Source organism: Aedes albopictus, chromosome 3 (genome assembly GCF_035046485.1).
Source record: "Aedes albopictus strain Foshan chromosome 3, AalbF5, whole genome shotgun sequence".
Lineage (NCBI taxonomy): Eukaryota > Metazoa > Arthropoda > Insecta > Diptera > Culicidae > Aedes > Aedes albopictus.
The window spans coordinates 14,868,200-14,893,281 of NC_085138.1; the positions used below are offsets into that span (position 1 = coordinate 14,868,200).

The 25,082-nt window shown below is 39.7% G+C and overlaps 2 protein-coding genes across 3 annotated transcripts in view; one reads left to right on the top strand and one right to left on the bottom strand.

The window, feature by feature from the left end:
• LOC109427965 (rho GTPase-activating protein gacGG-like) overlaps positions 1-25,082 on the top strand; it is a 456,067-nt gene that overhangs the window by 220,243 nt on the left and 210,742 nt on the right. The window lies entirely within an intron of this gene.
• On the bottom strand, positions 15,693-17,894 carry LOC115268715 (uncharacterized). Its single transcript, XM_029876839.2, has 2 exons — positions 17,106-17,894; positions 15,693-17,047 (listed from the first exon to the last, which is right to left on the bottom strand). Exons 1-2 carry the CDS (start codon positions 17,418-17,420, stop codon positions 16,544-16,546), a joined length of 819 nt encoding a protein of 272 aa, XP_029732699.2. The 5' UTR covers positions 17,421-17,894; the 3' UTR covers positions 15,693-16,543.

Genomic DNA, 25,082 nt, shown 5'->3' on the forward strand with positions numbered 1-25,082 from the left:
TCGGCAGAATCATTACCTGTTCTGTGGTTTAGTTGTTTAAAACGACGGTCTATCGAATTCGGAGTGGTGAGTTCGAAGCCCACCAGATCGCGATTTTTTTTTCACAAATTCATCTCTCAATTTGTCAATTAACAACATTCTGTGAGTGGAGCGGGCCTGATGTGATGGTAAGAACACTTGACTATCACGCCGAGGACCTGGGATCGAGTCCCACTCCCAACAAACTCGCAAAAATGTGAGTTATTCTGTGACTTCCAATTACAAGTTTTTCTGTATTCATTCAAATATTTTACAATGAATTTTGCTTTGATAAGTTTTGAGATTTCTGAATGAATACCTGCTGGAATTCTTTGAAATTGCAACAGATATCCTCTAAAGGTTCTTTCAACAATTCTTGAAGATGCTCTTCTGAAATTCCTCCCATAGTTTTTTCTGGTAATCCTCCGGCAACTCTGCTAGAATTCCTTTAAGGCTTTCTTCGAAGATACATTCTAGTAATAAAAATAATCCACGATAATTTTTCGAAAAATTGTTACTGAAATACCTACTGAAGTGAACAAATAGTTCACCGAGAGTTCTTCGACAAGGAGCTCAGCAAATTCCCCCGGGAATATATCAATCGAGTATTCTATGAATTCGGTATGAAATTCGTTCATTAATTGGCTCTATGTTGCTTTTTGTTTTGAATGTTTTTTTGAATTTGTTGGAACCCCTCCGATATTGTTTTTCAAGAAGTTGATCAGAAATTCTGTCCAAAAATGTCAGAAAAAAATTCCTTATACTTGAGGAAAGCTTCAGAGCTTCTTCCCAAAATTTCTTCAGATAATCATCCGTGAATTAACTCAGGATTTTTTTTACAAACTTCTACATGTCCACTATGAAATCTTGATACCACCCCCAAAGATTCCAAAGATTATCAGGAGTTTTTCGAAGGATTATTTTAACAATTTTTCAGAGATTCCCTCCAGTAATCATAAGAAATGCTTCGTGATTTTTACTTTTTGAATGTTACTTTTGAAAAATCTTATTGTTTCTGTAAGAAGTCTCTAGAGAATCATGAGAGAACTCTTATTGACGTTTCAGAAATACTTTAAATAATTCCTTTAGAAATGCCGTAAATATGTTTATGCAGCAATTTTTTCAGAAGTCTCGTCACTATTTTACGGGAACTTAATTCCTCCAAACATTCCTGTTCGAAGGCGTCCCAGAAATCTTACCAGATTGTTTTTTACAGAAATTCCTTTGAGCAAAAACACTCACTTCAGATTTGTTTTACAGAAATCTTCAGGAATTACTTTAAGAGCTTAGCAGGAGTTGCTCCAGTGATCTAGGATTTGCCTATACAGCTCCACCGGAAATATTGTCAAAGATTCATCAAGGAATTACTCTGTGGATCTTGAAGAACTTTTCTAAAATGTGTCTACTCCTAAAGCTCTTGAAATCTTATTGGTAGCACATGATTTCAACCCAGCACCGGAATGGATTATCTGTGATCTCAAGGCAGAAAAATATTCCTTTACAAAATTTTCCTTCAAGTGTTTCCCACAGATCAACATTTTTCTTGCTACCGTACATTTCTACTGTTTTTTTTTTTAATATTTCATTTTCTCCGTTTGTGTTGGAAATATAATGAATATTTAGACCGGACACATAGTAGACTGAGACACGGTCATCCAGGCATGCCCAATGACTAGGATTCGATCATCCCGACATGCAATTAACTAAGGATGTGATTTTTTACTGTCGTCATGAGACAGAGTTTCTTCTCAAATTAAAGATATGGTCATCCGAACATGCTTTAGCTATGGTCGTGGTCATTAGATGACACTGTGGACCAGAGTGCGGTCATCCGCAAACCGGGTTTTTTTTTTTCAACCGTCAATACAACAGAACAGATTTTATTTTGCGGGCTAGAGTTTAGTCATCCAGACACGCCTTGTACTGAAATGCGCTCATCCAGGACGCTGTAAACTAGAATGTGATCATCCAGACGCGCTGCGGACTAAATAGTGGTCATCCACAAGGATGGAAATCTAGTGATCATGATAGGATCCCAAATGTGTCGCGGTTGGAAGGCATCGCGCGATCATAGCAACAACGATAGAATTTTGTCGTCAAGCATTCATAACAAACCATGCTCCGCGAATAATGAATCGCTCGGCATGTGCGGTCGCGATGCGATCGTTATCATGAAGTCGAAATGATAAATTTCGATTTCGATCACTTTTTGTGCATTCTTATTGCTGAAGCTCCACGATATGCATATGAATGTAATATTCCAGATCATGAATTTTGGTTCCGGGTGCAAAAGTGGCCATAATTGTGATGAATAAAGTTTATCGCGACTTGTAACATGATCCGATAATGATAGATCCCGCGATAAAGCGTGCATCAGATGTTTGATTGCTCTGTGATATGAGCACAGCGCGAGGGTGTCGCATCATGCTACCGCAAGAGCAACGGCTATCTTGGATTGTTAGTATGGTGTATCATTTATCGTTAGAAGTGATTTTCTTCCATCCTTGGTCATCCAGACACGCTGTGTACTAGAGTGTTGTCATCCAGACACGCTGTAGATTAGAGTTCGGTCATCCAGGACGCTGCAGACTAGAGTGTGGTCATCCAGACGCACTATGTACTATATTTTGGTCATCCGGACACGCTGTGTACTACAAAGCGGTCATCGAGATACGCTGTCAACTAGAGCCTAATTATCCAGACACGCTGTACACTAAAGTGTGTCCATCCCGACACGATGTGGACTGGAGTGCGATCGTCTATACATGCTGCAGATTAGAGTGCAGTCATCCAGACACACTGTGTACTTGAGTGTGATCATTCAGACACGCTGTGAGCTAGAGCCTAATCATCCAGACACGCTGTAAACAAGAGTGCGGTCGTTCAGACACGCTGTAGATTAGAGTTTGGTCATCCAGACACGCTGTGAACTAGTACCTAATTATCCAAACACGCTGCACACTAAAGTCTGTTCATCCAGACACAATGTGGACAACAGTGCAGTTGTTCATACACTCTGATCGTTCAGACACGTTGTGAACTACCCTACTAACAAAAGTAGCTGCATAAAAGCTTATGGAGCAAATGCTTTTGGAAGAAAGCTCGTTTAAACTGTTATACAGCGAAAATGTTAGTTGGGTAGAGCCTAAATATCCGGTCACGCTGTACACTAAAGTGTGTACATCCAGACACGATGTGGACTTGAATGCGGTCCAGGCACGCTGTAGATTAGAGTGCGGTCTTACAAACTCGCTGTAAACTAGAATGTGGTCTTTCGGATACGCAGTGTACTAGAAAGCGGTCATCCAGATACGCTGTAAACTAGAGCCTGATTATCCAGACACGCCGTATACTAAAGTGTATTCATCCAGACACGATATCGACTAGAGTGTGGTCACCCATAGATTAGAGTGTAGTCACTGGATACTAGAGTGCAATTATCCAGATACGCTGTAAACTAGAGTGTGGTCATCAGACACGTTATGGGCACGCTGGATGCCATATCATCCAGACACGCTGTAGACTAGAGTATGGTCCTTCAGATAAAATGTGTACTAGAGTGTGGTAATCCGGACAAACTGCAAACAGATTGTTTCAAATTATTGCCATCCCGACAAGCTGTTTGCTAGAGTACCATGTATGTCCATCCAGATACGCTATGAACTAGGGTGCAGCCATCTGGACACGTTGTGAACTGGCGTTTTTAGCTGTCGCCATAAAACAGAATGTCTTGTGAGATTATAGATGTGTATCAACTGGATACGCTGTAACTGTGAATTATCACACAGGTCATTCAAGATTTTACTAAGGTTTTCGAAAATAATCATTAAATATGCTGCTAGTTTGTTTTTTTTTAAGAAAACGTTTCAAAGTTCTTCCAAAAACTCTATAGTAATGGAATTCTTTAGAAAAGTATTTCAGAGTTTTCACTGAACAGTTTACAGGGGGATATCTCAAATAATACTTCTAGGTATCACTCCATCAATTTTCAACTTATTTGTGAAGCATTTTCCAAAGAGTTTCTGCTTGAGTTTGAGACTTTGCCCTCGGGGCCTTACATCAAAAGTTGGGTTTTTAAATGATATTCCAAGTTGGTGTTGGAACGGTAAAAATACTACGAGGGACTCGCCGAAACGCTTTCTTACATTTCTTGGAACTTTTCCATTGCAATTTCTTTTAGGGTTCTTTCTGTTAATCATTCGCAAGAAAACAGGAAACTCCATCTGAGGATATTCCTCAAAAATCCATACCAGAATTTATCTTAAGTCCATTGAAGAGTTTTCTGATAATTCAGCGATGAGTTATAAGAAAAAATATTCCTTCGATAATTCCTTAGACAATTTGGTTAGATGTACCTTTTGGGATCTTTTCAAAAAAAAAATCTTGCAGAAATCTCGCATTACTTGACGATACACAATTTAAATTTGTAATAACCAGCAATTTGTGGTTCTCCTGGAGTTCCTTTGGTTTTTTTTTTTCGAAACAGAGATTCTTTCAGTATCTCCATGAATTCGTCAAGGATAATTTCAATAATTTCGAAAGAATTCCGCAAGTACCTTTGTCCGCAATTTTAATGGACATTTTGTTAATAATATCTACAGATATTCATCAACGGATATCGTCAAAAGTCACTCAGAAATCCCTTCAGAAATTTCTCAAGTATTTTTCCTTGTAATTAAGAAGGTATCTTATGAATATACTACATATGTAACTTCATTTTTTTTAGGATGTTTTGTTTCCAGAATCTTCCCAGAATTTTTTGAAAAACTGTTTCTGGGAATCGCCAAATGTATCGCAAAGATTTTTTTTCAGAGATTTCTTCAGGGATTCTCCCAAGTATTGTTTCAGTAATATTTCATGCAATTTTTCAAAAATTTTTGAAAAAAATCATCGAGGAATATCTGAAAAGTTCTTGCCGGAATCCCTGATGAGCTCCCAGAAAGTATTTCTGACGAACCGCAGTAGGAATTTATAAAAAATATTTTGGAACTTTTGGAAAAAAATTGAGATGGAATCTCTGCAGAATGTTTCTGAGAAAATAAAAACTCCATAGAAAACCTATTGAAAAAATCTGAAGAAATTCTTAAATTCTTAAAACAATCTGAAAATGTTTTTGAACGAGTTCGAGCAGAAATTTTTGAAACCAATCTTTGAAGAAATCTCTGAAGAAATCTCCAGTTGAATACACGTAGATATCTAAGGAAGTACTTTTGAATGAATTTCTGGAGAAATATCTGAAGAAATTCCAGGGAAATGCTTGAAAGAATTCCAGGAGGAGTTTCTGTAGAAATTCATGGTAAAACTTCTCGATAAACCGTTGTTGGGATTTATGGAAAAGGAATTCTGGATTTGTTAGGAAAATTCCCGTAGAAACTCATTAATAATATTTAAGGAGTATTTCCTTATAGTATTCCTGAAGCAATCTACGTACGTATTTCTAAACGAGTTCTTGCAGAAATTCTTGGAGTAAAGCCTAGAATTATTTCTGTAAAGACCACCTCAACAGGTCTTAAAAGAATTCCTGACAAGATTCAAAAGAAAATATTTCTGAATGAATTTCCTGAGGAATTCGTGGAGAAATTTATAGAGTTATCTTTAGAAGAAATGTCGGAGAAACTTCTGGGGAAATGCATGTTGAAATAACAGGAGGAAATCCTAAAGAAGTTGTCTGCCTGATTCACTGAAAGTAGTATTGCAAGAAACTATGTATCTCTGGAGGAATTCCTGCTGTATATTATGGACAATTTCCTGAAGAATTTTCTGGACACATTCCTGCTGCAATTTTCATTAGAAACTGTAAAGCAATGTTTGAACAAAGTTCTGATGAACTTCTCGAATACCTGTTCGAAATTCTAATGAAGTCTCTGGGAGAGTTTATTTGAAGAATCACTGAAGGGATCCTGAAGAAATTTCCAAGGATTTTTTTAAACGAATCCAAAGACAAATTTTAAAAGTAATCACTGATAGAATTTAAAAGAGAAATCGTAGAAATTCCTTTAGCAAGAGTTGAAAAAAAAATCGCTGGAAGTATTTTTGAAAAAAAAAATACTGAAAGAATTTTTGAGAAAAAACCTAGGTGAATTTTAGGACCGAATTCTTGCAGTAAATTCTGAAGGAATCCATGGAAATATTTTGAAAAAAAACCCTAATTAATCCACCTAGCGGTGATGGTGCCTTTCTCGTGCCATAAAGTATCCTTTCAACAAAACACAAGTGATAAATTAAGTCCACTCAATATGGATATATTTTATATGAGCATGATCGAAATTTCAATTGTGGTTTTTTTTATAATTCCGAATATCTTCCCCAACTTTATCATTTTATGGGAACTTAGTGAACCTTGTCTTGGTATGATACCTGACTTTGTCCAAGGAGAACCATTTTACTTGGTTTCAGAGAATAAATTCTAGAAAACAATCGCCGTATTTAATATTGAGGCATCATTTTTTAAATCATGACATGTTTTCCATGCAAAATATACACAGCAGATAAATTTGTAATATCCTCTGACGTAATTTTTGGCATTTCTGAACGTAATTTTAGCTGTTTATATCGTCGTTTTCCAACAATTATCACACTCATCATGTACACCCTGTTTAGCACCGGAAAATGTCAACGAACCTGTTCCAGAAGATAGGTACTCGCTTATTTTCGAATAGGATGAATATGGGAGCGTAAGATTACTAATGATGGAACACACATCCTATATGAATTGTCGTGTCGGTTTCATTCTAGCGATTGCTAGAGCGCGATTTAAGAGTGTACCATCAAACTCGGTGAAATAGCTAAACGGCGGCGGCTAGTTTGCTGCATTGAATGTAATTTTTTCCCTACGTGAGTGATGTGCAGCTTAAACAATGTGGTATCTTAAGAATATTTTTGTAACAATACTACCTGGTTTACCACTCCTTTGGCATTAGGGTCATTTTTGACCCAAACCGTACACCACGCCAGCGACCAGGGATGCCAAATATACAGATTTTTCTGTAATTATACAGATTTTTTCGCAGCTTATCATACAGAATTCTGTATACCAATATTACAGATTTTTGGAAAAGGATGCAGATTATACAGATTTTTCAAAAACTTACAGAATTTCATACAGATTTTCCGTAAAATAATACAGATTTCATACAGATTTTCGGAAAAAGTAGTCATACAGATGATACAGATTTTTGGAAGGCCAAAATACAGATTTAAATTTGGCAACCCTGCCAGCGACCTGTTCCCAACGTGATGCAAAAGGAAGATTAAGAGCTTAAAATCAGTTTAATACGCGCTACCGAGGTACAACGACCCACCTTAATATCTCCCTGATAACATAATTTTTCATATGACATGTTTACACTAATCGATAGCATTTTTAATTTTCTATCTTAACCAATAAAACTTGTAATTTTACCAACTAATAAAATATTAAAATTAAAAACCGATTTCAGCCATTTCTGAATGCGAAAAGTTTTTCCGCTGATTTGCAGATCGAAATGGAGCAAAGTTGTAAAACTTGATGTGAAAATCTCTTTGCTTACTCGCAAAATTTATTATTTGTGCAAGATTTTGTAGTCCAGAATCGCGAGTACTTTTGGGGCAAAATGCGCCGGCCTTCGCCGTAACTCCAAAACAGCCGTTGGCGTTTGAATTATGACTATAGTAACACAGAGACGAAAATCAGAACCTTTCAAATGTGCATTAATTGCGTTATTAGCTGCAGCAATAACGTCGAGTAAACGCCGTGATGCATGCAACACTCAAACCACGTTATTTTTTGGCGTGTTACATTTCGTGGCGCATTTTTCCCGTAACGGGTTTACCCCGAAAAACTGAAAAACACATATTTGATCAATAATTTAAAAAAATCATAGCATAGCTTCTACAATGTTATTTGATTTAACGTTTTCAATAATTGGAAGAAAACACATTGAACTTTAGGATGCCGGCAACTAGAATGATCATTATTAATGAATGAATTAGAGGAAATTACATTTCAATTTCACTGGAAAAAGTCAAGTAACCGTTCGCAAATTATTTTTTCAGGGGATTTTCATGGATTAAGTGAAACCCGCTTGGAAGCCTGCTTGGAAGCATAGTGAAACTCCAAAAAAAAGTTATTGGAAATTTCGCACTGTATCGTATTATAAATTGTACAGTGACCCCACAATTTATGAATCGGCAAAAATGACCACAGTTTATGGATCACTCATTTGATCAACATGGTGATTCATAAATAGTGTACAAAATTAAGGTGATTCATATGTATATGGTTTTCAATTTCAAGTGGGTTTTACTGCAGTCGAAAGTATGCAAAATCGAATCGTGTAGTTATCATCCATCACTAACGATCCATGCATGAATGTGATGATGTCAATATGTTCTGTGTATTCAGTTGTTTCCTCATTTTCAAGGGAACTAGGGGATCGCGCTACCTGGCAGGGATGCCACATATACAGATGTTTCTGTAATCATATAGATTTTTTCGTTGATTTTTATGCAGAATTCTGTATACCAATATTACAGATTTTTAAAAAGGATACAGATTATTATACAGATTTTCCAAAGACTTAAACAATTTCATACAGATTTTCCATAAAATAATACAGATTTTCGGAAAAAAATGCTGGTACAGATGAAAAAGATTTTTGGAAGGCAAAATACAGATTTAGATGTGGCAACCCTGCTACTTGGGCGGTGGCTTCTATATTCGTCTGTTTTCCACTATAACTCAGTCAATTTTGAACCAATTGACTTGAAGTGTTGTACACGGGTAGGTACTACATATACCTATTAGCGTGGTTCAAAAAATCGTTTTTGCTCCACACCGCTTATTCGATTCCTATCCAGATTATATGCCTTCTCCCAAAATTTGAGCTCATTTGGTTAAAAATTGAGACTGCACAAGCCCTTCAAAGTTTGTATGGGAATTACTATGGGAAAACGATGTTTTTCATTCAATCCACCGTAGCATTTCCCCAAGTGCCCTAGTGGGTTAGTCGACCCTTGGTTATCCTAGGCTACTCTATCAGCTACAACTTTGCTGAAGACCACATTCAAATCGGACGCCTCATTTATTAGTTATCGATTTGTATCCAACTGGACAAACTTTCGATTCTGGATAAAAATCGGTAACTAATTAATGAGGCTTCCGATTTGAATGCGGTCTTCGGCAAAGTTGTAGCTGATAAAGTAGCCTAGGATAACCAAGGCTCGACTAACCCACTAGGGCACTTGGGGAAATGATACGGTGGATTGAATGAAAAACATCGTTTTCCCATAGTAATTCCCATACAAACTTTGAAGGGCTTGTGCAGTCTCAATTTTCAACCAAATGAGCTCAAATTTTGGGAGAAGGCATATAATCTGGATAGGAATCGAATAAGCGGTGTGGAGCAAAAATGATTTTTTGAACCACGCTAATACCTATCTCACTGCAATCCAAAAATTGTGTCAATTGGTTCAAATTTGACTGAGTTATAGTGGAAAACAGACGAAAATAGAAGCCACCGCCCAAGTGGCGCGATTCCCTATTTGGTGGTCACAGATTGCACGGAGACTAACCGAATTTTTAATTCTCGCGTTTATTATCATACAGGCGTATCTACAATGATCATTTCTCTTCATCGATTTTCTCTTCGGATTATCCCGGGAAATACGACCAATATTCTGATGATCTCTTGGTGTGTTTCGGTGAAGGAGAACTAGGACTAGCATCCAAAACAAAAACAACCGAACAAGATTTGACGGTCAAGTTATTATTCAAGAGAAAATCGATGAAGTGAAATCGATCATTGTAGATACGCCCGTATGATACTGATTGTGAGCGCGAGAATTTCACCTTTTCGAGTATAGGCCAAATTATACCATAATAGCAAATACTAGCTCGATTATACTGAATAAATATTTCAAATTCATAAGCCATCAGTACACGCTTTGCCAAGTGTGCAAATATTTCCGCTCGCGCCACATTTTTGTTGGTTTTCATCTGTGATTTTGGCCCAATAAATCTTAATTATCTGTAGTTAATTTTAAAAATCTTGCATGAAATCTGTGATGTGCAAATGCTGCAATTATGAACATTATACAACTATTTTTCATTATGCAACTCATTTCAGTGGCATAATGAGCCAGTTCGGAAAAATTGGCCATTATGATACCAAAATGAGTTATATAAAATATAAAGTATGATACTGAATTGCATAAAATTGTTATTACATTCAGAAATGAATTACATAACTTCGAAAAATGATGTTTTGGGTCCAATAAGTCTCTTTGAGGATGTCGAGATGGTCTTGATGCCACTGTTTGAAATTAAAGCTGCAAAGTTCTTTAAAGTGTTCTTATACTTATGATGGCAGCCTTATGCTACGTTCTCACTGCGCTTTATGTTGGCTAAAATCAATTATATTGCGGAGGAACTGATTAAAATACGTTTATTCTTGTCGATATTTAGTCTTTATACCTAACAATAATCTGATTTTGATAACTATTCTAGAAACTCTCCAGAAGTTCCCCGGGAATTCCTCCAGGAGATCCCAAAGTATTCTCCCTGAAGCTCCCAGGGATCCCCAACAATTGCAAGACCATGAATTACTTCAGGATTTCTCCGCGAATTTTCTCTAGGAATTATCTGGAAATCCCTCCATGGCTTCCCCAGAAGTACTTCCAGGAATTTTAGGAGAACTCCCGAAGGAATTCCCCACGAATGCGTTTTCGGAATTTCCTCCTAGGATTTCCACAAAATCAGCTTCAGGAATTCATCGGGAAATCATCCAGTACTTCCACAAGAAGTCTTCCGGCAATTGTGCATGCATCCTTCCAGGATTTCCCTGAGATTTTTTCCAGAATATTTTTACTAAGCCACGAAAATTCCTTCACAGTTCCCAGAGGAATCCTGCAGAAATTTTCCGGAAATTCCCCCAGGAGCTCTCCAAGAATTCCTAAAGGAGATTCTCGGTGATTTCCCCAGCAGTGTCTTAGGAAATATTGTAGGAGTTCCTCGAAAATCCACCCAGGTATTTCCCAGGATTTCATTAAAAAGTTCTTCGAGAACTCCTCCAAGAATTTCTTGGGAAATATTGTAGAAGTTCCTCGAGAAATCTTGTAGGAATGCCTCAAGAATTTCTTCAGGAGTTCATCAGGAATACTGAAAGAAGTACCTGGCAAATTTCTCCAGGAAATTAAAGAAATGTCATCCAGGAGTTCTTCAGAAAATCAACCAGAAGTTCCTATAAGCAATTCATCCTGGAATTTCTCGGAAATACTTCGAAGAGTTCCTCAAGGATACGCCCAAAACTTCTGCGAGAATTTCTCCAGGAGTTCTTCTGAAATTTCTATAGCAGTTTAAGGAAATTCTCCCAGGAGTTCCTCGGCAATTTTTTCCAGGAGTTCCCAGGAAATTCATTCATTCTCTGGGAATTTCCGCAGGAGTTCTCCAGGAATTTCTCTGTTATTTCTTCAGAAGTTGCTCGAGAATTCCTCCAGGAGTTCTTCCAGGGGTTTCTCGGGATTTTCTCCAAGAAATTCTTGGGAATTTATCCAGGAGTTCCTTGGGAACTGCCATGAAAAAATCTCAAACATTCAGTAGAGGTTTGCCAGTATAAAATATATTGACGATTGCCCTTGCCCTTCGCAGTTTTGTATGAGATATTTTGATTTGGTGAAACGTAAGATGGGCCTGAATCAAACAGGTATAAGTAAGAAAATGAAGCTTATTATTCGATATCGATTCCAAGATTTATTTAAAGCCTAGAAATCTTTAAAAAATCTTTATTGTCGCAAAAATCTGTGGTCTGTGATCACAGATATCTGTAGGAAAAATATGGAAAAAAAATCTGTAATTCTAGGTAAATCTGTGTATGTGGCATCACTGCGCATAACCCAGCAGACCAACAGCGGTCGCAACATTGACAAAACATCGGAAATGTCAAGCGTTTGCTTTGATGTTGGTTGATGCGTGCGGAAAAGTTTGTACACTTGGCAAAGCGTGTACTGAAGGCTATATGATTTGGAAGCGAAAAATTACTTAAATTCTACTGCACGGTCAGAAAATTCACCCATTTTGGAGCTAAAGTGGGACAACTCAAAAATGAGTAAATTTTTTTTCCAGCGATAGCGAAGTGCGAAAATCTCATCAGTCCTGGAGTCGTATAATATTCTTGCTGATGTGAAGAATGTTATACGGCCTAAATTGGTTGAATTTTTACACTTGGGCCAGCGCTATCGCTGGAAATGCAATTTACTCATTTTTTGAGGTGTTCCAGTTTAGCTCAGTTTTGTGTGAATCTTACTCATTTTAGAGTAACATTTTCTTAGCGTGTGGGTGTTTGAGGTGGCGGGGGATTTGTTTTCAGAATTTCTCACTGTGAAAAAATAATGGCCGCTCAGCCAGTTTTGACATCTAAGACTACCTTAGAATATGTAAATACCTTGGTGGGATGCACTTCAAAACTAGGCCCAGTTTCGCGACGAAACGCGGAAACACTGATAGACAGCTTGCGGTAATGACGAGCACACAAATGTTTTCAAATTTACCATGGCAAAACGTGATCATCGACCAACAAACGCTTCTTGTGTGCGTTTTGTTTCCTTACTTATCAACCGGTTCGATAGCCGAGTGGTAGCGTGCGGGCCTGGTGATCTCAAGGTTCTTGGTTCGAATCCGGCTGCCAACAGACACTTTTTTTAATTGTAAATCGGGTCCATGGTAGAATTGAAAACATAAATCTGTTGAGATGAAACGAAAATCAGTCTGCACAAATCAAGTGGCGTTGTGCATTTAAGTTGACCCTCAGAATAGTAATTTCAACTGCAAGCCGCCTTTCAGTGAAGGCAGTATCTGTAAATTTCTGAACTACAGTTTCGGCCGATTGCCACAAAATTGCCTCCAGCGGCTGTTTTGGATGACACGTGCTTGTCACCCGGTTGTTGCGATGCGAAAGAGGTCGATCGTCGGCGGCGCGGTCTCTTCTGTCCGACCGGCTCGAGTCTTCGTGTCGCTGGCGACCGACGGCGACGGCCAGCGTGATCAAGGAACTGGTTACGCTATCGACACATATGTGCGGCGCAACTGTGTTGTCTTCGCTTTGCAATCAATGTTCATTCGCCCTGCGTGCGTCGACTCATACTCGAATGAGATGATCGTCATACGATTTTAGGATGATTGCTATACGACTGATTCGTCATTCCAAAACACGATTATGATTATTTGGACTGAATGGTCGGACAAATCAGTCGATTTCGGGATGGGGTTTTCGTTCAGTGTATAGGAACGTAATTTAAAACGAAAACCTTCGGCTGCCTCCCGTCCGTCCCGTCACCAGGGATGCCACATATACAGATTTTTCTGTAATCATGCAGATTTTCTTGCAACTTTTCATACAGAATTCTGTATACCAATATATACAGATTTTAGGAAATGATACAGATTATACAGATTTTTCAAAAACTTACAGAATTTCAAACAGATTTTTCGCGAAATATTACAGATTTCATACAGATTTTTGACAAAAAATGGTGATACAGATTATGAAGATTTTTGAAAGGCAAAATACAGATTTAAATGTGGCAACACTGCCCGTCACTTAGCATCGCCATCGCTATCGAACCATGAATGACAGTGAGGTGGGTACTATGCTCGGTCAGCCTCCTTCACCCAGCCCATGCACTCAGGTGGGTTTGGGTCGGCGTCGAAGCGCTGGGTATCCATGCCAGTTGTCCCATTTCGATGACGTATTACTTTAGGAGGAGGGGTCAATCGGTCGTACGACTGATTCGTCATTCCGAAGGGGCTGTTCATAAACCACGTATACAAAAATTTGGTCATTTCAGACCGCCCCCCCCCCTCATAGACTTTTGTCCATACAAAAGTTTTGAAATTTGTATGGAGCGTAGACCCCATAAAGTCTTCGTGGTTTATGAACGGTCCCAAAACATGATTTTTGAGAATTTGGGACGGGCTGGTGGATCCTGGATGATCTCCTTACACTGAACGAAAACCCCCGCCCGAAATCGACTGATAAGCGATTCGATCGCGCCCCTTAACGACAATCAGTCGGAAACCGTATGGCCCACCGACCGAATGATGTCTTCCTAAAATCGGATGACAGCCATATGAAAATCGAATGCTGACCATATGGTCAAGAAACCTCGTTTTTTAGCGATTGATATAAAAAAAATATCGTCATTCTTTCTAAAATGATATGCTAAGTAGTGATCAGGGTACCCTTGCGGGCACCCTTTTCACAAACGATACCATGTCCAACATTAGGATGCAACAAAAAAAAAATCAACGTCGCGACTCGCGAGCATAACGATCAAGGAAATTGTTACGCTATCGATGAATAAGTTTGACGCATCTGTGTTGCCCTCGTTTTCCAACTAACTTTCATTCAAACAGCGTGCGTCGACTCTTTCGCGAATGAGATGATTGTCGTTCGCTTTCAGGCTGATTGTCGTACGACTGATTCGTCATTCCAAAACACGAGTCTGCTAATTTGGACTGGTTGGTCTGACAAAGCAGTCGATTTCGGGATGAGGCTTTCGTTTAGTGTAATGGTTCCCCTGTTGAAAAGAAAACTATGAAATAGCAGGACATGTTGCCATCATCAAACTCATACGTGGTTCGTTAGTGATGGGTGACAACTCTAGGCTTTTTTTTGCTTATATGTATAGCACCAGCACGTTAGCGCCGCTCTTTCGTCGTCGTCGTTTTCTCTCACATTCTCTCTTACTTTCGTTCTCGTGGTGTGCTGCGGGCTGCGGCGTCCGTCGTCGCGGTCGTCGCGCACCAACTTAAGCAGGCTGTTACACCTGTTGCTCGGGTGAAAAATGCTGGTCCGGATCACTAAATTGGCCATAATTCCGAAACGCCTTGACCGATCCGAATCATTTTCAATAGCAAACAATGCGGTAAAATTCCGGTTCGATTCGAGCTATAATCCGAAAAATCGGCCAATGGGAAGTGCCTTAAAAGTGAGTGAACTTATTTTGTTCACAGACACACATACATACACACATACAGACATCATCTCAATTCGTCGAACTGAGTTGATTGGTATATGTGACTTGACCCTCCGAGCCTCCTATCGAAATTTTTTTTTTTGAGTGAACATATAGCCTTTCAGTTCACTAAGGTGAACGAGAAAGGCAAAAACATAGAAGATATCTTAAAAGAGTCCTTGGACGTATTTAATGAGGTATCTCATAAAAACTCCAGGGAAATTTCTTAAGGAATTCCTACACACTTTATCAAAAAAATCATGTAAATTTCCGTCACTCTAGATGCACATATTCAAGCAACACATATGACGTAAATTTAAGCGTCCAAGTGACGTAATTTTCTGTCACATTTAACTGAATATTAAGTCATATGAAACGTAATGATGCACGATTCACAAATTGTTTACGTCACATCGAACTTAATTTTACAAGAATGACGTATTATTAAGACAGAAGACCGATAAATTTACGTCATTAAATTGTTTACGTTTTGTGCAATAAATTTACGTCACGAATAATTTTGATTTTTTCGTAGTGTGTAGAATTTCTTAAGTTAACAACTTTGGAAGAATTTCTGAAGGAGACTGCGGAATATTCTCCAAATGAATTCTTGAAAATTTCTGAACTTTAGATTTTTTGAAGAAATCCGCGGATGATTTCCTAAGCGAACTCTCGTACAGATTTCTGAAAGAATCTATGGACTATCTTCTGAGGAAACCCAGAGATGCTAATCTAGTGGAATTGCTGTAAATTCCAAGAGGATCCTCTGGAGAAAATTCTGAAACAAAGTTGAAAGGAATTTCTTAAGGAACTCATGGAATATGTCTTGGAAGAACTTTCGGAAGAAATCCGAGTGAGAGTTTCTGAATGGAATTTCTGGAGAAATTTCTAAATAAATCCATGAGGAAATTTCAGGAGGAATTCATGGAATAGAGTTCATTAATAAATTTTAGAGATAAATTTGAAAAATCTTCGAAGAAAATTTTAAAGGTAGCTATGAATGTACTATGTAAAAGAATCCTGGAAGATTTCTTGAAGGAATTCTTAGAGAAATCTCCAAAGGATTCCTGACGAATTTTTAGAAAATGTTCCCTGGCTGATTTTTGAAGGAATCGCTGGAAGAGTTTCCCAAGAAATACCTGAACATTTTTTTGATTGGAATCCATGGAGGAATTTCTAAAGATATCCATAAGTGGTTTTCTAAATAACTCACTATCTGGCATCACAGTTACTGAAATGCCCAAGAGCCGTTGAAGGGTTGGGAAACTCACATGTTCACCATACGCGACCAGACCACACATTCTTCTGCCAGCGTGGTTTTTTTTGTCTCGGGTTCAGCTGACTTTTGACCGCAGCGTGGTGGTTGGCAAGGTAAACAATACACACCGCCGGGAACTCCTGTTTGATGATATGCCTGCCTGCCTACCCACTACGTTAGAGCAAAACGGAGTGGATAAATACACCGATCCACCAACCAAACCCCAAAACGGGAAGTGGATTAGCGGGGCCGGTCCGTCCCGGGAGTGATAATTTATTAGTTGGAGATCAGAAACATGACACAGCAAAAGGCAAACGATATACCACCGAGGGAGCTGACCACGGCCAGCAGTTTCAGGAAGCTGAAGACCACGGTGGCTGGGATTTTCGGGAGTTTGATGGAGGGGGCTGGTTCTTGGTCCCTTAGTTCGGTCGCGAGCCATTCGCGGTGACGGGAAATGTCCGTTAGATGGATGCGACATGGTGTGGTGTGGCAGTTGGACGGAATTGACGATACTAGGGCCATGAGGACAGTGCCATTACTGTTTTGATGGTGGAATAACGGACTTCCTGGGACTGTGTCGCACTTGGAGACGATGAAGAGTTTGTCTTGTGGAGTTGTGTCGCGAGTGTTGAGACAAGGATCGTCTGGAAATAGAGGAACTTCTTGCATACCGGACATCGTATCCAAGGAGGCCACGCTGGAGTTGGAAGGCTTCCTTCCTGAATCTGGGAAGTCTACCAACGATCCATTGACCGGAAATGGGACATCTACGAAAAGCTATGGAAGAACTTCATTTAAACCTTCATTATTCCAAGAATTCCCTCAAACATCTTACGATTGCAAGATCCGCCGTTGGATGTTCTGTCACATTGAACACCATCCTATCCGGTACTCCGCAGTAACTCTCTACAACCAGTTCCACTCCTGGACACCCGGTACGGACGCAAGAATTCACCGTCAACACCCTACTGCTATCGACCAACACTCCTCGACATGGTTTCTCGACGAGCATCTCGCTACTGTTGCTCCACCGCTGATGTATCGTCACAATCCATGGTGTTTGTTGATTCGCAACGACCTCCACTACTAAAATGGAAACTACCATCAAAACAGTGCACAAGATGCACGGTGTCATCTTGTCAAAACTCATCGATTACTAGACCGCCACCGTCCATTATCGGCTGATCAATTTTTGATTCCACTCTGGAACAGTCGAAACAAGAATCGAAACCACACTTCAACGAAATGAAATGCTGGTGTTGAAAGCAAAAAATTGGACGATGATGCGACTAGACGGAAAAGCTATCGACTGCACCACCATCGAACTACCTGTCGTTCTCCTATTAAGTCTTGTTGGGATTCAGATTCGATGCTGTTTTTTTCCTGGTCTATCAGTTCAGTCACTCGTGTTCGGATCGTACCTACATGAGCGGAAGGATGTATGTTTGTTTTGCTATTTGCTAGGTAAGGTTCACTTATGTGTCACGTTTTTTTTTTGCCAGAGGGTGCATGCTACCGCGGGATGAAATACATTGTATGTAGAACTGGATATTGTGTTTTTTGTTTGAAGTTATGGATATACTGAAAAAAATGCGTTTGCTAAATACAGTCATCACTTATTGTGTGGAAATAATGCCACAATATTTAATAGTATAAAATGATATTTTATTATTTCCTTAATTTCAATGTATTGTTCAACTAACAATATTTTTCTTACTCACTCTTTCTCTTCTGCTCTCTTCAGGTAAGCACTTGTACAATGGACAATGTGGAACAAACAATTACATATGAAGTAAGTCAGTTATGAACATTGTAGAATCAACAGTGGACAAGACGCCGAATGTATTATTGGCAATCACACATGCTCGAGGCATGATACGCAAGTTTGCTATTTCATTTTTAACCGCAGGCAGCTGGGTCGAAGATTCTCAGACACCAAATTTAATAATGAAGTTTATGACCATGCAATAGCGGTACCGTAAACCGGGGTCAAATTGATCTCCGGGTTGAAATTGATCAGTCGTTTTTGAAGTAGATAGAGCAACTTTTTAATAGTTTCCTTACAAATAGCATTAAGTATCAGATTCCAACAGCACGATACTTAACAGGAAACTAATGAAAATATGCATTTTCTAACGGAAAAACGTCTGATCAATTTCGACCCGAAGATCAATTTGACCCCGGTTTACGGTACCAATATTTCAATAGGGTGTAACTGCTTTTGCAATCAATGCCTTCTCACGTAGCAGTGGATCGTATCTCATCCCTCCTGAGCAATCCAATAGTACAAATTGAAGGATAAAATCCTCCTTTTTAGTTTAATTATTGGATGTGAATTGCGTGAGGTGTTTGAACTACAATCCACAGCTCTGTGAGTATTGTGTTTTTATCTGTGAAACTTATATCGGGGTTCATCCAAAAGTGACTGATGCATACAAAAATGAAGCCGATGCTTAAATATTGGCTTGACAACAATGCTTTATTACTTAAAACGCTTATGCTAATCACGGGGTGCGATTGAGATACAATTACCATCTTATGGGAAGTTTTCACAATCATCATAAAACATTTTACCTGTTATTATGGTTTTATGATGGACCTCTTTTAGTCTGTTTGACTTAGCAATGTTACTTGGGATAGGATCTTATGCGGCGTAATAATATATAAAAAAAGCTATTCTTGTCACCTCCGTATCCATCTAATGACCTTTGGATTGTCTAGCCACATTTCACACCTAATACCTAACACTTCTTGATGAAACATGCTGATCACTTATCATGACATTCTAACTAATCTCAGTATTTTTTGGAATGCATTTGGTTCACCTGCGCTGTGCGTATAAGACAGGCTATCAGGAGCCAGAAACCCTCTCTGGCTAGCGCCACTTATTATTGATTATCATGCCAACAAAACAAAAAAGATAACTTTGTAACTTGCTTTGTAACCATAATGAAGGACAGTTTTGTTAGAGATCACAGTCATTGGAAGCTTTTCGTCGATATTCGGCCTCCTTTGTCTCCGACATTCGCCAAACAAGCAATCAAACTACTGCACGTAACGAAAATGTCAAACGAATGCACTCCACCACGATAGCGTCTTCGGGAGACTGTTCGGCTTTTGTTATTCCTGTCTTTCTCCATGATGAGAACTGTGTTTGTCAAGTTGTGCCGTATTCAAAGCAACATGCAAGAATAAACTAATATTAACATTCATAATCGGAATTGGCTGAAAATCTTTGCGAAAAGCTAGAATTAGAGAAATGTCATCGTGTCAGACGACATTCACTTGACGCTTTCTTATATTTATTGAACTTCGTTCTACCGCTCATGTTGTGTGTAAGAGGTAACGGTTGCGCACGAGTGTAACAAAGCAAGCTAACACCCAACTGCGATAGCGAAATGAAGGTAGTGAAAAGTGTCGAATGTTTTAACAAGTGTCGAATGTTGAAGGATTCTTGTAGCCTTTTGGCACTGTATCCACAGTCTAACAGCACCTCTTTCGTTGTTATCACATTGCAAATCGCATTATGTTAACATGAATCTAGCTTATGCGAGTTTGTATGTACACTTGAACGAGTTTATTTCAGCTTTTGTGCGATTCTATTCATACGCCAATAGGAGTTAAACTGACATAATAAGAACAGTACCAAGTGAAGTCTCCAGTTAGCCTAGTGGTTAGGGCTATGAATTGCCAATCCGGAAAGAGGCGGGTTCAATTCCCGTTCCGGTCGGGAAATTTTTTTCGACTCCCTGGGCATAGTGTATCATTGTACTTGCCTCACAATGTACAAATTCATGTAATGGCAGGCAAAAAAGCCCTTCAATTAATAATGCGAACGTCGAGTCATAAAGAAGAAGAATACGAAGAAGAACCAAATGAAGTCGTATAATCATCGCAGTATACATAAATGCGAGTTCAATTGACATTTTGCGAGTTCACTCGCACGCTTTTGCGATTACGTAAAGTTCATCGCAATAAAACCTCTGAATATCGTCTACTTTAATGTAGTCGTATCTTATAAAAGTTTATTTGTATCCTCGTATGAGTTTATGTAGGGACAACGTAATAAGTTCAAAAAATAGCATCATTTGCGATGAAAATTTCCCCTCCGCCATACATATGTGCGATAGTGGTTTAAAATAGTACTTTATGCAATGTACAGCGTGCACTCTTATGCGAGTCCTGGTTGTCTGCGTGTTGATAACTGGGCTGTGCAAATATTGCAAATTATCTGGAGGTAAAAACAACGGAACGTTAGTTCCCACACAGTTTCAACTACCACTTCCTGCTGACTACCAGAGGTTTGAAAACAAAAATGATGACTTTGTTACCGCAGTGATAGTTGCTCACTTTCTTGTGGCTTTTAAGAACTGCTGCTGTTGCAGTTGAATAGCAGCTCTTCCGTTGCTATCACATATCAAATCTACTACTATTACGAGTTTACTTGTACATTTATGTGACTTTATTCACACATCAATACGAGTTAAACTGAAATAATAAAGTAAAGGACGTATATTATCGCAATTAGCAATTATGCGACTTTATTTGATACTTTTTGACTTCGCTCACACACTGATACAAGTGAAGAATGTATATACGTCGCAATAAAACATCAGATTGCTATTTATTGCGATGTGATCATGCCTTATATAAAATGATTTGTATGCTTATACGAGTTATACCAGACACATAATAATACGTTTGAAAAATAACATCATATGGGATTAAAACTGCCGATCCGCCGTTCATATATACGATAATTATCTGAAATAGTTCCTAATACGATGCAATTCGTGCACTCTTATGCCATTCCGGGTTATCTGGGTTACGATCTGAAGTTTTTTTCTTCGCCTGCAAAAAATAGTGACCGATGATGGCATACAGTGCTATTCATAGTTAAAAAATCGATACTAAATTTTCTTGCTGAATGGAAGCATGAACGTTTCAGTATTTGAATTATTTTGAGGTTAACAAAACCTTCAAATGGCGACCGCTCCAGAACTCGATCCTGCCATCCTTCGATATCAATCTGGTCGCATTGCGCACCACTGGACTGCGCACTCAGTCTTCATAAGTACGAGAACGTTAATAAAAGTACGCGATTGCACCATATCCAGTTGATGTCTTCGGCGAACTATTTATTTGATTTATGCTGAATAAGTGCTCTGAACATACCAAGTTGATTTGTTACAATCGCGCACTTTTATTTACGTTTTCGCACTCTTGAAAACTCGTGCGATAGCCCAGTAGTGAACTGTATGCGCTATATTGTTTGAAGTTCACTTTCTTAGATGCGTGCATCTGAAGTTCTTGTGCAATATTTAGCCGGGATTTCATGACGTTCATCCCAAAGGGAAACTAGAGACTTCAAAGAGGTTCCAAAGAACTTTAAAGGTTTTCAAGGACTTCCAGGAGAATTCAGCGACATTCCAGGGGATTTCAGAACGGTTTCAGAGAAGTTTCACGGGCGTTTCTTGCGGTCATAAGGTGTCTTTTAAAACTACTTGAAGAAATTTTGGGTGCTTTAGGGATGTTTCAAAGGATTTCAGTTTCATGTCAAGAAGTTTTATGGAGATTTTGGTTTTGGGTGCTGCAGAGAGTGGGGAATTTTTAAGAGTTAAAGGAAGTTTCAAGTGGTCTCAAGCTTTTCAGGAGCGTTTCCGGGAGTTATAAGAGCTTTTTGATTTTTTTTTAACTTTGTATTATTGTGTTTTTTAACTTAAGCTAAGAAAGCTTTTAGGGGTGTTTCAGGAGATAACATGGAGTTTCAGAGTCGCCTCGAAAAGTTTCAAGGGTTTTCGAGGTTCTTAAGGAGAATTTTAAGGAAGTTTCGGGGGGTGTTTGCGTGCGTTGGTTTCAGGAACATGTCAGATCGTTTCAAAAAAGTTCATGTTATTTCAAAGGCGTTTCATGAGGTTTCATGATAATATTAAGGGAGCTTCCCTTCCCTAAAACCTTTCAAGTGTATCTTAACCCCCTGTAACGCACGCAAACACCCCTTAAAACAATGCTGAAGCCCCTTAAAACCTCTTGAAACGCTCCTGAAAACCCTTGAATCATCATAAGACCCCTTGAAGTGTTTCCGAAACTCCCAGAAATACTGCAAAGGGACTTATGGTGATTCGAGGATTTTCAGGGCGTTTCAAGAGGTTTTAAGGGGCTTCGGCATCATTTTCAGGGGTGTTTGCGTGCGTTTCAGGGGGCATAGATACACTTGGAAGGTTTTAGGGGAGTTTAGGGGTATTACATGAAGTGTCATCAAGCTCCATGAAGCTTCAGGAGCATTTAAGGGGAGTTGGATGGAATGGAATTTCCAGGGAAGGTTTCACAAGGAATTCTAAAGTTTCAGAGCTTTTTAGAGTGTTTCATAGGGTTTCAAAGGGAGTTACAGTGGGGTTCAGGAATATTAAAGGGGCTTCCGGGCCAGAAGGACACTAAAGTCCCCTTTTTTAGTCAAATAGACTGGAAGAGGTTCTCAGAACCATAACACAGTTCTCAAACTTCTTCAAGACTAATTGGTCATCGAAATGTTACTTGGGTAAAACTGTCATGAAACTCCTTGAACGGCTACTGCAATCTACTTGAACACCTCTAAAATACTCCCTGAAACCCTTTGAATGCTTTTTGAAGCCCCTAAAATACTCTGAAATCCTCCTGGATCACCCTGCGTTCCCCTGAAACGTCCCTGAAAATGCTTGAAGTCCCTAAACCAATCTAGAAACGCTTTATTCCTCCTGGAATCCTCTTCTCTTGGGCTTTTTGGAAACCCCCTTGACCTGATCTCAAACCCAAGGGGAGCAAAATCTGTTCTCGCTGACACTGATTTAATGTATGCAAAATAATCCTTCAGATTAGGCCCTGTTTCAAGTTTATGCACCTTCAGCCCATGGCATAAAAAGCTTCCACAGTAGTTAGTACAGTAGATCTTGCTGAGCTTTGTATTGCTCAAAAGAGCTACTCAAGAGAAATCCTGAATCATCTCCTCATCATCAGATGACCTTTGCCAGGCCCGTGCTCAGAAAATTGTAGCCTTCTTCGGAAGGGTTGAGCGTAATCTCGAGAAAAGTGTCTAGCCCTATATAAAACTGTGGTAATAATAGGGTTTTCTTTGCCAATGATCAATTACGCATTCGTTTCCGGTGTGTCACAAAGATACTCTATACCAGAGGTAGTAGAAAATATTCATAATGAATATATCCTGGGAATCGAACTCGTCACCCTCAAGAAGTTCTCGTTGAAAAGCTGCGCATTTATTACTTCTGTTGTCTGATCTGTATGAGTCACATTGAACCTCTATTTTCCAAACATCCCTTTTCAAATCTTCATCCAGTTCATTCAAGCTCGTAAATAATCCTATCTCAACTTCACACTCAATTACCGTGAACTAATCGCACAAAAAGCCCCCAATAAACCACTTGACTCCTCGGTCACATGCAAAAAAGTGCATCGCCCTCACAACGCAAATCCCATTGCATAAAAATCCAATTACCACCTCCCGCCGCCTGCCGCAACATGGGCACACGAAAACAGCAAAACAAAGCCCAATTGTCCAAATTAACCCCACCAAATTGATCGCCTCTCGTTCACAGTTTGTGCATCTCTTCAGCGACGACGGTGTCGTAGAGTTGCATCCGTATACCATCACCGACTGCCTGACTGCTGCAAGTGAGCAACGAATGCAAACAGCTTCCCACCCGCACCGCGCCCTAAATCCCCCGGACGAAAGGATTGCACCGAAAATCCAATTACACAACCGATGCATTTCACCTTCTATTCAGCTCCCGGGACTCTGGGACTGCAAAAAATATCCTAACCGGAGGCAATCGCTCAACCCGGGCAGATGCTCCCTTTCACAATTTCTCCGATTCGGCATCCTATCCATATCGTCGTCATCGCCGTCGCCGTCGCCGTCATCACCTACCTACTAGCCTAGAGCGCGGGTAAAAAAGTGCAACGCGGGTGAATCTTCCACCCCTGCATCGGGACGCAACGAAACGAACGCAACAGCAACAACAACCATGCAGGAGATTTCTCATCGCTGCAAGGCGGAGGCCGGGTCGAAGCAATCAAAAAACGGTAAATTCCCACATATTGGTGCATACTAATTGCGGTCATTTTCGCCGGGTGATAACCTGATATTCTGCGGCACCCGGAGGCACCGCCGCGCCGCACTGAACCACACCAAAAACGGAACGATTCCGGACTGTTTACCGTAAAATTGCGCCTGCAGTTGACTGCGAAAATCAACAGCTATCCAATTTCCCGCTGCCACCGCCGAGGACTAGGGCGACGACGACAGGACAAGAATCAGAACGTATCGTCGTCGGTAGGTTCAGGAAAACGACCTGTAGCTTGCGCGGCGGCGGTGGTGTTCGGAAAAAAAGGCCTGTGGGCCCGCGAAGCCGCCGTCGTCGTCGTCGCATCCATTTTTTTTTTGCTGCGTTCCGTTGCAGCAAACACCATCAGCCCGGCGACCGGGCTATCATCAGTCAATTCATATTTCGGCGGTTTCCGGACTAGATGTGGGGGCCATGTGTGTGATGCTGTTGGAGGATGGATGCATTGCACTGTGGGTCATTGGTCGAGTTTAACTGGACGAAAGTCTTTCTACGCGACTAATAAGAAAAGTGCTTTGTTCATTGCTTGATGTTTTCACCACCATTTTATTATGTACTACAAGATCTTCCAACATGTTCAGTTGAGTTGGCTGGAAAGCTTGATTTTCGAAACATATTACATATAAACATCACTGCTGTCTCAATTCAACTGAGCATTGCTACGTAGATCAGAACGCCTATGAGTCTTAGTTATT